The 13,242-nt window shown below is 41.5% G+C and overlaps 1 protein-coding gene across 1 annotated transcript in view; it reads left to right on the top strand.

The window, feature by feature from the left end:
• The window catches only part of caskin1 (CASK interacting protein 1), a 292,667-nt gene that overhangs the window by 245,572 nt on the left and 33,853 nt on the right, over positions 1 to 13,242 (top strand). Inside the window, exons 10-12 of the mRNA XM_042341142.1 lie at positions 349 to 466; positions 4,343 to 4,561; positions 10,860 to 10,958. Coding sequence (XP_042197076.1) covers positions 349 to 466; positions 4,343 to 4,561; positions 10,860 to 10,958 — 436 coding nt within the window. The remainder of the gene's footprint in view (positions 1 to 348; positions 467 to 4,342; positions 4,562 to 10,859; positions 10,959 to 13,242) is intronic.

Below are 13,242 nucleotides of genomic sequence, written 5' to 3'. Positions count from 1 at the left end.
ATCGGGAGGACGTCCCAAGGAGCTTGGGATGTGAAGAAACACACAGACCGGTGCACACCCTGTCTGCTTACACCCCCAAACCATACTGCCCCTGACTAAATGGATCCTACCATACACTGCTATATTTTATTGTAACACAGCAACCATTGTACAAGAAATATTAAAGACCTTGTTTATCACTGAATTTGTTCACCCTCAGTGTTTGCGGAGCAGGACTGGAGGGAATCCTCTCGCTCTCTTCCCCCAGACAATTCAGGCCAAACAAACAGAACAATACGGTCAGACTTGGATTTCTGTCAAAGATCAAGCCGGTTTGATTCATTCATTTTTATTCATTTCTTACAACAGGTCCTGGAGCAGCATCCTGATGGGAGGTGGAAAGGATGTATCCATGACAACCGAACCGGCAACGACCGGGTGGGTTACTTCCCCTCGACTATTGTGGAGGTGATTAACAAGAGATCAGGTAAAAAATATCATTATCTTTTCTTAGCTTTGCTTGAAAACCCGAAGAAGCCTGACTTAGTGTCTTTAGGATGCAAAGTGAGAAAATATATAATCTAATCTCTTCACATACTGAGCACTGAGCTGTTCTGTAATTAAAGTATTTCCAGTATTTGTGGTTAAGGAGAACTGACTAAATTATCTCATTCTTTGATAATAATGTAAGAAATATATTATCTCTAAGCACCTGGTACAATAAGATCTTTATATTGTGTCTGTAGCATTTCTTGAATGTAAAATAATTTTTGCCGCTACTTTATAAGACAAATCCACTACCAGTGATCATTGATAAATTTCCAAAGATCAACCGTATGCAGGAATTCCTAAACTCAAGCCGTTGCTTATTCAAGGCATGTTTAGAGAATCACCACTAGATGGTGTCCTCTGCAAGGTAGGGGTTTGCTCTACCTTGGCATTTCACATGAGCGCTGCCATTTTGTTTTGACCCTGAGGTGAACAAACCAATTTTTAAATTGTTGGTCCCCACTTTAGGGCTCTGGTGCTTTTATTTTATCTTTATGTGTGTGCTCCCAGGGTTAATTTGGCCACGAGATCAACATTCTCACCATTGTAGGCCATAAATTAACTTTCAGCAACCACCTGGAGACTTTGGGCCTAGCCTGCACAATCATATCCAATTAAGAATTAATTTAGATTCTGCTAATAAAATGCATCGATCAGAATCCTGATCTGTCGCCTTGGGCATCCTGCCCTTTTCAGCTTATTGGGACTCAAGTTAGGATCACTCTCTTAAGTAAGTTAGGTGAATGTTTCATGTTCCTGCTATGTTATATATAATTGGCACAGCACTGCCTAAATCTAAGCTCAATGTTGAAGGGGTTTCCTCGCCTGGCTGCCCTGTGTGGTGATTGACAACTCTCACTCTCACCCTCTTCCCAGTAAAGTTGAAAAGGTGTACATCACAGCAGCAATTGCCTCTTTGACCCCACATTGGAGAAAACTGGCCTGGCCTCCCCTGGAAACCTTGTAAAACTAGTTCAGATATTAAAGAGCCAATAAAACTAGAAAAGGGACCCAACAGAATCATAAAGAGAAGAGTTTGATGATTAGATACCGATTAGAATGTCCCAAAGCAGTGAGCTTCTCGTTACAAGTGCAATCTTCCTTTAAGTAAATAGTGAACAATCCTGCAGAACTCAATAGTGTAAATTAAAAAGGTCACTCGCTCCATTGGCAGAACAATAGAAGAGAAGCACTGCAGATGGTGATAATTAGACGTCACTGCAGCTAATTGCCGTGTGGCAGTGCACCAGACGGCCAAAGTAAATTATTTTGTCTAGCGTTAAAACAGTATTACCTAAATTCCAAAAGCCATTACTATTGGTAAATTTGCTGACCATGAAGTGGGCTCAATCATGCCAACCTCATGTCACCAGTTTGGACAGGCTATCAGGCTATCATCCCTGGTAGTACTCAATAAATAAAATAAAATAAAATAATAAATGAAAATGACAAGCTAGACCCTTCCCTCCCATAGACAAATCTAGAACGTGGGAGAGCCCAACACAACTCTTAAAATTAGAGCTAAATTTGAGTTAATCATGAAACCAGAATTTTTGTTACGGAAAAGGCTGTAGAATACATCTTTCCAGATGGCCAGGGATGTTGAATGCATTGAATTGTTTGAAACATGAGATGGATAGAGACTTAATAACAACAACAACAACTTGCACTTATATAGCGCCCTCCACGCAGCTTGACTTAGAATACATAACGAGATATGGGGAGAAAAAGACTGGGGAAATGGGACCCAATTGAGGAAGATGGTCTATTCTTTTAAGAGGATAAAACAAATCTCGAGTATCCTTCTGAACAGTTGCACGATTCAATGGTTTTCTAAGTTGGGTTAGTTTTGCCTGAGCTCTGCTTTTAACATTTGGGTCAAGGGACCTGAAACATGACTCTCGAGAGCGTAGGAATGAAAATCTCTCTCCTGGAACAATCTCTTTTGCACTTGCACCTTTTTTTCCTCTTACAATATTTCCTCAGTCCCCACCCATTTAAGAAAATATACATTTTTTTGTTACTTTTCTTGGCGGAGAATTGTTTCAAACAAGCATTCCACAAGTCCTCCCTGGTATTCAGAAGTCTATCCTGGGAACTTTCAAAAAGCATTTCAACACTGCTTGGTCAACATGTTTTGATCAGTTACAGATGAACTCAAAATTGTCCTCATCCAATGCCCACATACATGTACATACAGGGCTGAATGGCTAGTGGTTAGGAGAGGGAACCCTGGTTGAAATACGTTTCACTTCCAGCCCTAGAGGTACTAAGGTTATATCTACTATCAGTTCAGCTGGGAACTCAGCACAGATCAAATGTAAGGTCTTCTTCATAGTCCAGTTTCACTGTACGCAGTGGCTTTCCGAACAAAGCTATGAGGAAATATGGTTACAGGTTTGACGTGACTGATTGGTGCTTGTTTCCATAAGTGCACTGAAAATAGGAATAAAATTACATGCTAATATTTTTTGAGGGGTGAATTTTTAAAAGAGCTTTCAAAATATAACCATAAACCTGCCTAATAATTGATTCCAAAGCCAGCCTCGTAAAGTCAGAAATTGCCCATTAAAATACCATTGACCTGTGGGAACCACATTTCACAGGCTAATTGTAAGTTAATTTTACTGTAAGCTAAGCGACAGCATGATTACAGTTTATGTTGAGTTGTTTCATTGAGCTAGCAAATACTGCTTTGTTTTCTTGCAAGTAAAATATGACTTAATAATATTAAATCTAATATACTGTATAATAACAGGTATGGAGAAAGAGCAGGTAAGCATACATTAGAAATGTAGAGGGTAAGAGGGTAAGCTAACACCAGTAAAGACACAAAGGACCAAATAGCCTCTCTCTGTGACATAAACTCTCTTATGTTTCTCAATGTGAACATGGACTAAATTGTATGCTTAAAAGAAATTGGAACAAGCATTTCTTAGAAAGTTCCACTTTATGCTAGTGATGAATGCCTTAAAGATGTTGTCAAGTGATAATTCCCTCACCAAATTCACAATGCTCAAAACTCTAAAATCCCACCTATGTAGCTCCATTTAGGGTAAATTTATGTTCTTTCTTCATTCTTGTGGACTGTTATGATGTTTCGAACTTTCCATGTCTGGTCAACCCATGTACTCACTGACTGGAACGGCATTGTTTTAGAGATTGAATTCAAGGGTTCAAACACGGTTTGAATACAAAGCGATTTAGGCATCAGAAATGTACGCTTTTTGCTCCAAAATGGCTTTAAACAGAAAGCATACAAAGTCAGATGTAGAGACTTTATTAAGGATAAAGAAAATTGTATTGTGGGAAATGGGAATACAAGCTAAAGGAAAGCTGGATAACTCCAGCAGATAATGGAAATGGTGAAGAGGTCAAAAATGGTTCAGCTCATAATTGAGTAAAAATTCCATTCAATATTACACCTTTGACCATGTCCATGGGATTTTCCATTTAAGTCACCCATTGTCAAAGGAGCTGCATGTAATGTTCAACAGAATTTTTATCATAATGACTGCATGTATTAGTCTCAAGGGTCAATCGTTAGTTGTCCACGTTTCGAGGTCCTCATTGTAAAGATGTTTCACGTCTTTTCAAAGTATAGGCCACAATCGTTAAGAAATAAACACAAGACTGGAATTTAAAAATACTGTTGTGCTTAAGGGTATGGACTTCCAATGTAATCAGCACTGAACTCAAAGCTTTACCACTATAAGCTTGTAAACAGCTGAACCATTATTTGCTTGTAAAATTTCAGTTCCTTTTGTTATTTACTTTGTGCATTTTGCTTTTTTTCTTTTTTCAATATTTTTAGGTTCTTGGGACGCAGTTATTTATGCTCACAGTTCTCAGCAATATCACAAGATACAGCTCACAGCCTATGGCACAGCAATTGTCAATGGCGACTCCTCTCATCAGTTTAATTCACTGCCGCCTCCCCCTCCACCTCCACCTTTCCATCATCAGCCACTTTTCAGTTCCTTTGGCTATCACAGAGCCAATAGCAATATAGAAGAACTACCATATGGACAAGGTAGTCTATCAACGCTTCTTTCTCTTTTTTGTTGCCCCTCTCAGGGTTTTCCCAAAAGCCAATCTCAATGTTCTTTCGGTTTTGATTTGAGAGCCATGAATTTCCTGGCTAGCCAAAAAACCTTAATGGTAAAATTATGTGTTCGCATTTCTGAATAAGTGACTTCTGGAAAACCCTGTGTCATCGGCTGTGCGGAAGAAATGTGCATTAACTTTCATGTGTTTCATTTTTTTTTACGTTCCTTGTTTTGGGGCCAGGAAAAGTTTCATTGTTTATCAGCAGGGTCACTGTGGAAAGATGTCGGTGAATTGATTTGATCGGTTGGAAGTGCCTAATTGTTTTGCGTCTTCAGGCCACATCTGACCAATTTGGTTTTATGACAGGAGCTCTGGGACATGTTGTCGGCACACCTCTGTGATCACGTGCGAGGTGGGGGGACATGATCCAACTTTTTTTAAACTGTGTCAGGAATCAGTCAGGATTAATGTGATATGTTCTTTATGCAGAAGCAGGAGATGAAAATTATACCGTTTGATTAGCAAGTGATAAAGATGGCAGATCTACTGTACTTTGCATGTAACATCTTTTCGTTATGGAGTAGAGTGATGTTGATCACACTAAATGGGGACTGGGGCCAATCATTCAATACAAGAAATGCACAGATTCTATAGAGGTGGGTGTCAAATCCATCATCACATATACAGGAGGAATAGGGGAGTACACTGGGATTCTGCTCGTATCCAGACAGCAAAATACAAAGCTACTCAAGGTTTGTACACAATATACTGCTGGGATGAATGGTCATCCAATGTGTCAGGAGTTCCAACCCATGGTAATAAATGACCTTGATCCTCCATCTCCAGAGTGGCTTTGGCCAAGGCTGAGGGACAAACTGTCTAATCACCTCTCAATGGGAGTTGATATCTACCCTATTCACATCACCCACTGTTTTATTATTGTACAATTTCTGTATCTCATCCTCTGCCTTCAATACACTATATTAATTCAATAACCCTCTATTGCAAATAGACAAAAAATTATATATTTAGCAATCTTTCTCTTTCAGGTGCTGAATGACCCCCAGTCCATCCCCAGTATTTTCCATTTTCATTTCAGATTTCCAGCATTTCCAATTTCTCTTTGTATCTTAACCACTGCTTGCACTTTGATGTTACTGTTGCTAAAACAACGCAAGGCAGTGGGATATTAAACGTGTGTATATGTGGCGGGGGTTGTTAGAGGCTTGTCATTTCTGTTCAGTGTGGGTGACTGCAAGAATTAGTGACTTTATCATGCCTCAACAAACAGAAAGTACTGGAGCTAAGAGCAAACAAGGCTCCTGACTGCAACTGGTACATCGACTCCAGTAACTGACACACAGGCAGCAGTATTGGAAGCCTTGCCCTGTAGAAGTAGAAGTGCTGAGGAAAGAAGTTGCTGCTGCTTGTATGTGCAGTATGTAGACTGTTTTAAAGAGCCTTTTCAATTACTGATCTTTGTGCTCAAAACGCAGGTGACAGCTTGGTTAAGAGGGTAGTACTGTCACCTTCCAGTCAGAAGGTTGTGAATACAAGGCCAGTTGGGACTTTGAACTCATTCTCTCACTGATACTCAAATCTGGGGGAGGTGCATTGTTATTATTGTTATTATAATTATTAATTATCATTATTATTATTGAAGTGCCTCCCACCTCCTCCCGCCCTATCCTGTGGCCTGGTGTGGGTGGGTGGCCTGTTGTGGCCCTCCAATAGACTAGAAGTTATTAACATTGCACATAGAATAACCAAAGGCTGTCATCCAATTGAGTGGAGTCCTGTAGCTCAGTGGTTACAGCACTTGCCTCACAAGCGAGAAGACCTGTCTGTCGATTCCCGGGCAGGGCGAAAAGTTGGGCAAGTTTCCTTATTCCAAACGCCTCTGTTCACCTAGCAGTAAGTAGGAACCCGGTTGTTAGTCGATTGGCGTATAACGTTTCTGGGGGTACTGATTCCTCCAAAAAAAATTAATAATAATATTAACTTGATCACTCAATCCACGACTATTTGTAGAACACTGCTGTGCGCAATGGGCTGCCACAATTCGGCCACAAATATACAGTCAATTCACTTTCCACTATATTCGGTGAAGCGCTTTGAGATGTCTCGAAAACATGATAAGGCACTATATCAAATGGAAGGATTATTGTTATTATAGATAAAAACCATTTTATATTTGAACTTCACTGGTTGCTTTTGATGTTGGTTGGATTCTATAGCCACATCACCCTTTGACCATATTTATTATCTTTCTATTTCATTTCTTTTCTATGGATTTGCTCTGCAGAAGCTTCATCATGGTCCTCAAAGGGGTTAACCTGGATTCCCAGGAAAGAACGTGAAAATGTCCTCTCGTTGTTTTCAGGAGGACAGAACTCCATAAAGATGACTTGCTGTGATAGAATCTGCTCAATGCTATAAATAAAATGGATTGATTTCCCTATCCCCCTTGCCCATCCCAGTTTATACAGCAGTTACACAGCCCTGATTTGCTGTGTTCACTGACACTGTAAACTGAGGAGGAAACTATATACAACAGAGGGCCACTGTGTTTGATTTCTGATATCTGATACTGCACTCTATCTCGCCAAGAGTGTTATACTTGGACACGTTTGTTGCAGACTTGTATAGAATTCCCCATTAGATGCATGTTCAGTTCCTGTTAAGAGCAAATTTGAGTTTGGACAGGACTGTCCAACAGCTCTCATCCAGATATCAAGTCTTGGATGAGAACTAACTTTCTTCAGTTGAACGTCAACAAGACCGAGGCTTTCCTGATTGGCTCCCGTCAACGCCTCCACACCTCAGGCGCTGACAGCATCACCCTCATACACACATTCATAACATCCAGACGTCACTATGCAAGCTCCTTGCTTGTCAGCCTCCCAACTCTTCCTTCCATAGGTTGCAGATCATCCAAAACTCTGCAGCCAGTGTCTTCTCTCACACTAGGCTCTGTGACCGTATCCCCCCATCCTCGCCCGACTCCACTGGCTTCCCATCACAAAGAGGATACAGTTCAAGATCCTGGTCCTATCCTTCAAAACCCTCCATGGTCTTGCTCCCCTAACTCTGTGACCTAACACCCTACCATCTTGCTCGCTGCCTCCACTCAGCGGGCTCCAGCCTGCTTCACGTCCCCTGCCTCACCCATTGGCAGGCAGACATTCTGCCATTTTGCCTCACCCTCTGGAACTCCAGCCCACAGTTCCTCTGCCTCACCTCTCCCTTAGCTCCTTCAAGACCCATTTAAAGACCCTCCCCTTTGATTGCACTTTCGATCATCCTGCTTCCCCCTCTGCCCTCTACTTCCCCAATCCCTATCCCCAGCTCGGGTCCAAAACACTGACTGTCCAGCGCTTTGGGATGTCATCCTGACGTGAAAGGCACTATACAAATGTAATTTTCTTATTGTTGTTGACTGATGATACTGCTATACCCCTTTCTTATGGACCTTTACTGGATACAATATGGTTTTCTGAAAGATGTCGAAAAGCTGTTCCGTATGACAAAGGAGTTTAAGCAAATGTGACATGGTGCATGTGAAGATTAAGGTTAACTTCACAGATGTTAGAGCTTTAAAATGTTGCCTTGCTCTGCCCTGGAGCTGTGCTAAGGTGATATCTGAGACCAGTGTGGGCCTGTGCTTCATGTTAAAAGAGTAAGGTGGGTATTTCGCTGGCAGCCTAGTGGTTTTAAGTCACCAATGTCTGATGTCTATGCAACATTATCCCTATTGATTGACTGCTTACGCCCATTCAGTCAGGTAGTGCATTAGTCAAGCATCCATTCCCCATAGTAAGATAGCAACTATATATCATTTTTTTCCATCAGTCTAGTGGCCATGGGCTGATCCTGCCTGGCAGATAAGTGGCAATGTATGTGATGAAGTGCAAATAAATATAGAGAAGACAGAGGAAGGATTATACACATGCCGTATAATCTACTACAAGGTATCAGTGGGAAAAAGTCCAGCTTTATAATAGTAATAATCTTCGTATTTGATATAGCGCCTTAATCACGTAGTTATGAGGTCTCAATACGCTTCACAGAATATGCTGGAACATGGATTGACTGTATTTTCTGGGCAAAACGCAGCAGCCAATTAACCCTTTATATATGGCTTTAAAAGAATAGCAGCCTTTCCTACAATGCTGTTTATAATTGAATGTTTAAGTAACTCAGGAGAATTGAAAACTGCAATTCAGAAAGACAGTTTTTTTTAATATACATTCCATCCCACATAAAGAATTTCTTTCTATCAGAATTCTGCATGAAGCAGTAGGCACTTTCTGCTTGGATTTACTTTTATTCATTCACTCTTGGTCAGAGATTGAGGGTTCAAGGCCCACATTGGGAGTTTGAACTCACAGTCTAGGCTGACACTCTAGTTCAGTGCTAGGGGAGAGCTGTTTTGTTAGAGGTGTTGAGGAGTTAGGTTAGAAGATCAGCCATGATCTTATTGAATGGCGGACAGGCTCGAGGGGCCGAATGGCCTTGTCCTGCTCCTAATTCCTATGTTCCAATGTTGTCCTTTGGATGAAATGTTAAACTGAGGTCCCTTCTGCCTTCTTAGGTGGAATGTAAACATCCTGTACACTATTCAAAAAATGAAGGAAGTTTCTCCCAGAGCCTTGGCCAATAATCTCCCAGATAAATTGCTAATTTATTTGATAACTGTTTTAGGACATGGTTGTGTGCAAATTGGCTGGCACGATTCGCTACAAAAACAGTCACTGAAGTGTGACGTACTTTGAGACATTTTGATATTATGGTGCTGCATGAAATGCAAGGATTATTGCTAGTGTTTAATTGTAAAACATGATTGTGAATGACATCATTGCGTGAGGACCTGTTTATTGATAACGATTTTGTGCTGTCACAAATGAAGGATTATATGGAGCTTCCTCTGCCCTTTACCTCTGAACATTAACGAGTGCCATGTGAACTTAAGTATGCTTCATTAGACATTTCATGAGTACTTTTTCATCAGAAACTAACAAGTGAAATATTCATTGTGCAGTAACGTTCACAATGTACTGATGCAACAGGAAAATTTCATTCTCAATGCATACCATTGCTGCTTGTTTTAGTGGCACCTCTGGTTACTTTCCATTACTGAGTAGGGAGGACTGCACTGGCATTCTCCAAGGCCTGAAATTCCTCCACAGACCTAGCCTTAAGACCATTAAATTTAAAATCAAGCACATTATGAAAGACTTCACTTTGGAAACCGAATTCCTGGTGTTCTTAAAAAGACCTTTGGAAAAACAGCTGGCAAAAAGTGAACTTAAGAATTATTCATGATTCTGAAGGGGTTTTAAAGTTGAATTGAAGGTCACAGGTTCCTTATCAGGAAACTGAATTAAAGGTGTACTGTGACTGCTGTGCTGAGTGGAGTCTGAGTTTCACTGTAGAGTTGACCCATTTCATAGCTCTGCTACAAGAGGAATTGATTCATTGTCGCAGGTTCGCCAAGGTGGAAGGGAAGAGTGGTGGGAGGAGAATAGAGAGACAGGTTAGCACCTCCCATCTTAAATGGTTTAGTGTGGAGTAGTTAATTGTGAATAACCTGTCACCCAGACATGGTCATCCTCTTGCACCTTGGAACTGTCGCTAAAGATTTCTATCATCCATAGATGATAGAAATGGTTAAACTGTAGTGAGAGTGAAGAAACTATTCAGATTTAGAAAGGAGAAATTTCACCTTGACCTAGTCTGCAAGATTATTTTGCCTTAAAATGTAAGATGACATAGAATTGTGGAACATTCTTCCATTCAGTCTTAGTTTGCAAGTTGTTTCTTGTTAAGGACTGTGGAGAAAACGGCTTCCTAATGAAAACGGAATGTAAGAACTTTTCCACAATTCCCGTGATCCTGAATATTAAGTATAAAATGTTTTCTCAGGCTGAGTCTAGATCCAATCTTATGCCTCTAATGTCTTCTGTTCATCAACATGGGTCTCGTACTATGTGAGCTGGAAATTATTTATGTGGGCAATTTCCAAATATCTGATCTGAGAAGCTGAATTAGTTTTATTTGCCAGTTCCACAGAATTTTGTAACACAAAATTAAATGCGTCAGATTATTCCTTTCTATCATTTGAGTTTGGGGATTAAAAGTTTTTGCACGTCTTATTGCTGTTTTCAGTTTAATAAAGTGCCTTGCTGTTATCGTGCAGAATAGAGTACAAAGCGTGGTCTGGAATGTAGGTGATTTTGAAAATTAAAATAAAATTCCGGATTTCGATGACATTCCTGCAGGTTCTCGAGGTTCCGAATCCAGCCCTTCCCAACCATCTCCAGTGCAGCCAGCCACCACTACCACAGAGGAGATCTGGGTGCTGCGAAAACCGTTTGCAGGTAGATTGAGCTAAAACCCTTCCAACTGCAATTCATTTCACCATCACTAATCACTGTTGGCATCCTCCACTCACTCTCAGTGGATATGGGTCATAGTTTGAAAGTGCTTTGGCGTCTGAACCCCTCCTCCCGAATCTCATCCCCCATTAGTGTAATTCATCAGTTTATCTCTATGGAGCTATTTACACAAAGTTACTTGAACTTAAGTAAGTCACTTGTACCTTGTTTAGAGCCACGTTTTTCACTTCTAGTCAAAATCCTGCTCCAGAAAGGCACAGCTATTGGTGACTCAACTGTGTCATACTAAAACCTAGCAGCAGTGAAACGGATAACTTACCCCATCTCCTCCACTCCCTACAAACCAAGGACACTGAAGCCATTTACAGAAACTCCAGTATCTCCCAGGCTGAGATCAGTTAACTCAACACAAACCATGCCTTTCTGTTGTGGAAATGCGTGGCTCAGCTTCACATCAGCTCATGGCTTTGCAAAAAGAGCCTTTGGACAAGCCTGGATAACAAGCAATATGCAGTAAGAAAAAAAAATCTAAATGCTTAACACAAAAAGATTAATTCAACTGCTAAGGAGTAAGATGGTAAATAAAATTTGCTAAATTTAACAGGCTTCTTTTTAGATTAACTAGATGCTTGTGATTAACTAGAGGGCATCATTACACAAGGAAAACCCAAGATCCAGTGTGTGTGTGTATATACATGTGAACGATGGTGAGTTTGTTTTAATCATTGACCTGTTGTGAATGTAAAGTCTGAATGGATATAAGGTGCCTATTAATGCTCATCACAAAAAGAATCATTACTAAGGCCAGTGTTTGCAATAACAGTGCATTTAGCTGAGTACTCCCAATACAATACAAATTACACTTGTATAGCGCCTTTCACATCGGGAGGACGTCCCAAGGCGCTGGACAGTCAGGGATTTGGACCCGAGCTGGGGGTTGGGTTTGTGGAGAGTAGGAGGGTGGCCGAAGGCACGGTCGAAGAGGAGGATTTTCAGACACGCCTTGAAGGAGGCAAGGGAGGGAGCGAGTTGAAGGGAATGTAGGATGGAGTTCCAGAGGGTGGGAGCAGAGAGGCTAGAGGCCCGACCGCCGATGGTGGGCAGGCCAGAGCCTGCTGAGCAGAGGGAGCAGGTTGATATGGAGTCAGCAGGTTGCAGAGGTGGGGAGGGGTAAGGCTGTGGTGGGCCTTGAAGGAGAGGACAAGGAATTTGAACTGTATCCTTTGTGTGATGGGAAGCCAGTGGAGCCGAGTTAGAGTGGGGGTGATGGTGTCACGGAGCCTGGTACAGGAAAGGACACGAGCTGCAGAGTTCTGCAGAGCTTGTAGAGGGAAGAGTTGGGAAGGCCGACAAAGCAGGGAGTTGGCATAGTCGAGCCTAGATGTGATGAATGCATGGATGAGTGTTTCAGCAGCCTGATGGTGAGGCACTGGCGGAGCCCCGTCTTGTTGACGTTCAGCTGTAGAAAGTTCGCTCTCATCCAAGATTTTATGTCTGACAGACATTCTGTCAGCACAGTAGTGGGTTTTGGAGTCAAGGGCGGAGGCAGAGAGATACAGTTGGTGTCATCCACATACATGTGGAAGTTGACCCCATGTCTTCGGATGATGTCACCAAGAGGGAGCATATTAGATATTGAAGAGGAGGGGACCAAGGACAGAACCTTGAGGAACGCCGCACAAGACGGTGCGAGGGCTGGAGGAGAGACGGTGCAGGGGCTGGAGTAGAAACCGTTCGTGGAGATGAAGTTGAGGCAGTGTGAGAAGTATGATCTGAACCATTCAATGACAGAACCATGTAACTCTAGAGTCTCCAAGTCTCTTGCCAGTGTGTGCCTTGAACTCCTCAGCATTAGTTGAGCAGCGTACATCCTTCAGAGGCTAGACTGTGGACTCCATATCAGACAATGGAAACCATACATATGTGGAACTTTCAGCGTTTGGTTTGGAGTCTTTTAAGCATAGTGATGGGTTTCTGTATGGGTCAGACACCTGGCAAACACAAAACAAAAGTAAATTTTACCGAGATTACATTTTTTTAGTGTGTGGGAATTCAGGATTTGATGCTATCTTTCCCATATTGCAATAATGTGTTAAGCGAGTGCCTATTTGAAAAGCATCTTTGCAGTGGAAAATGAAAGCCTTTAATGCTTTGAATGAGGGAAGTTTATTGGGAAAATAAACGCTGTTGGCACTTTAGTGCTGTGCGAGTTACTGGAAGGGTAAGAGGGTTCATGCAGTGCCCTATATTCACACAGTGCTTTATT

The sequence above is a fragment of the Callorhinchus milii genome, unplaced genomic scaffold (assembly GCF_018977255.1).
Source record: "Callorhinchus milii isolate IMCB2004 unplaced genomic scaffold, IMCB_Cmil_1.0 Scaffold16, whole genome shotgun sequence".
NCBI classification, from domain to species: Eukaryota; Metazoa; Chordata; class Chondrichthyes; order Chimaeriformes; family Callorhinchidae; genus Callorhinchus; species Callorhinchus milii.
This window is presented reverse-complemented; position numbering and strand designations above follow the sequence as displayed.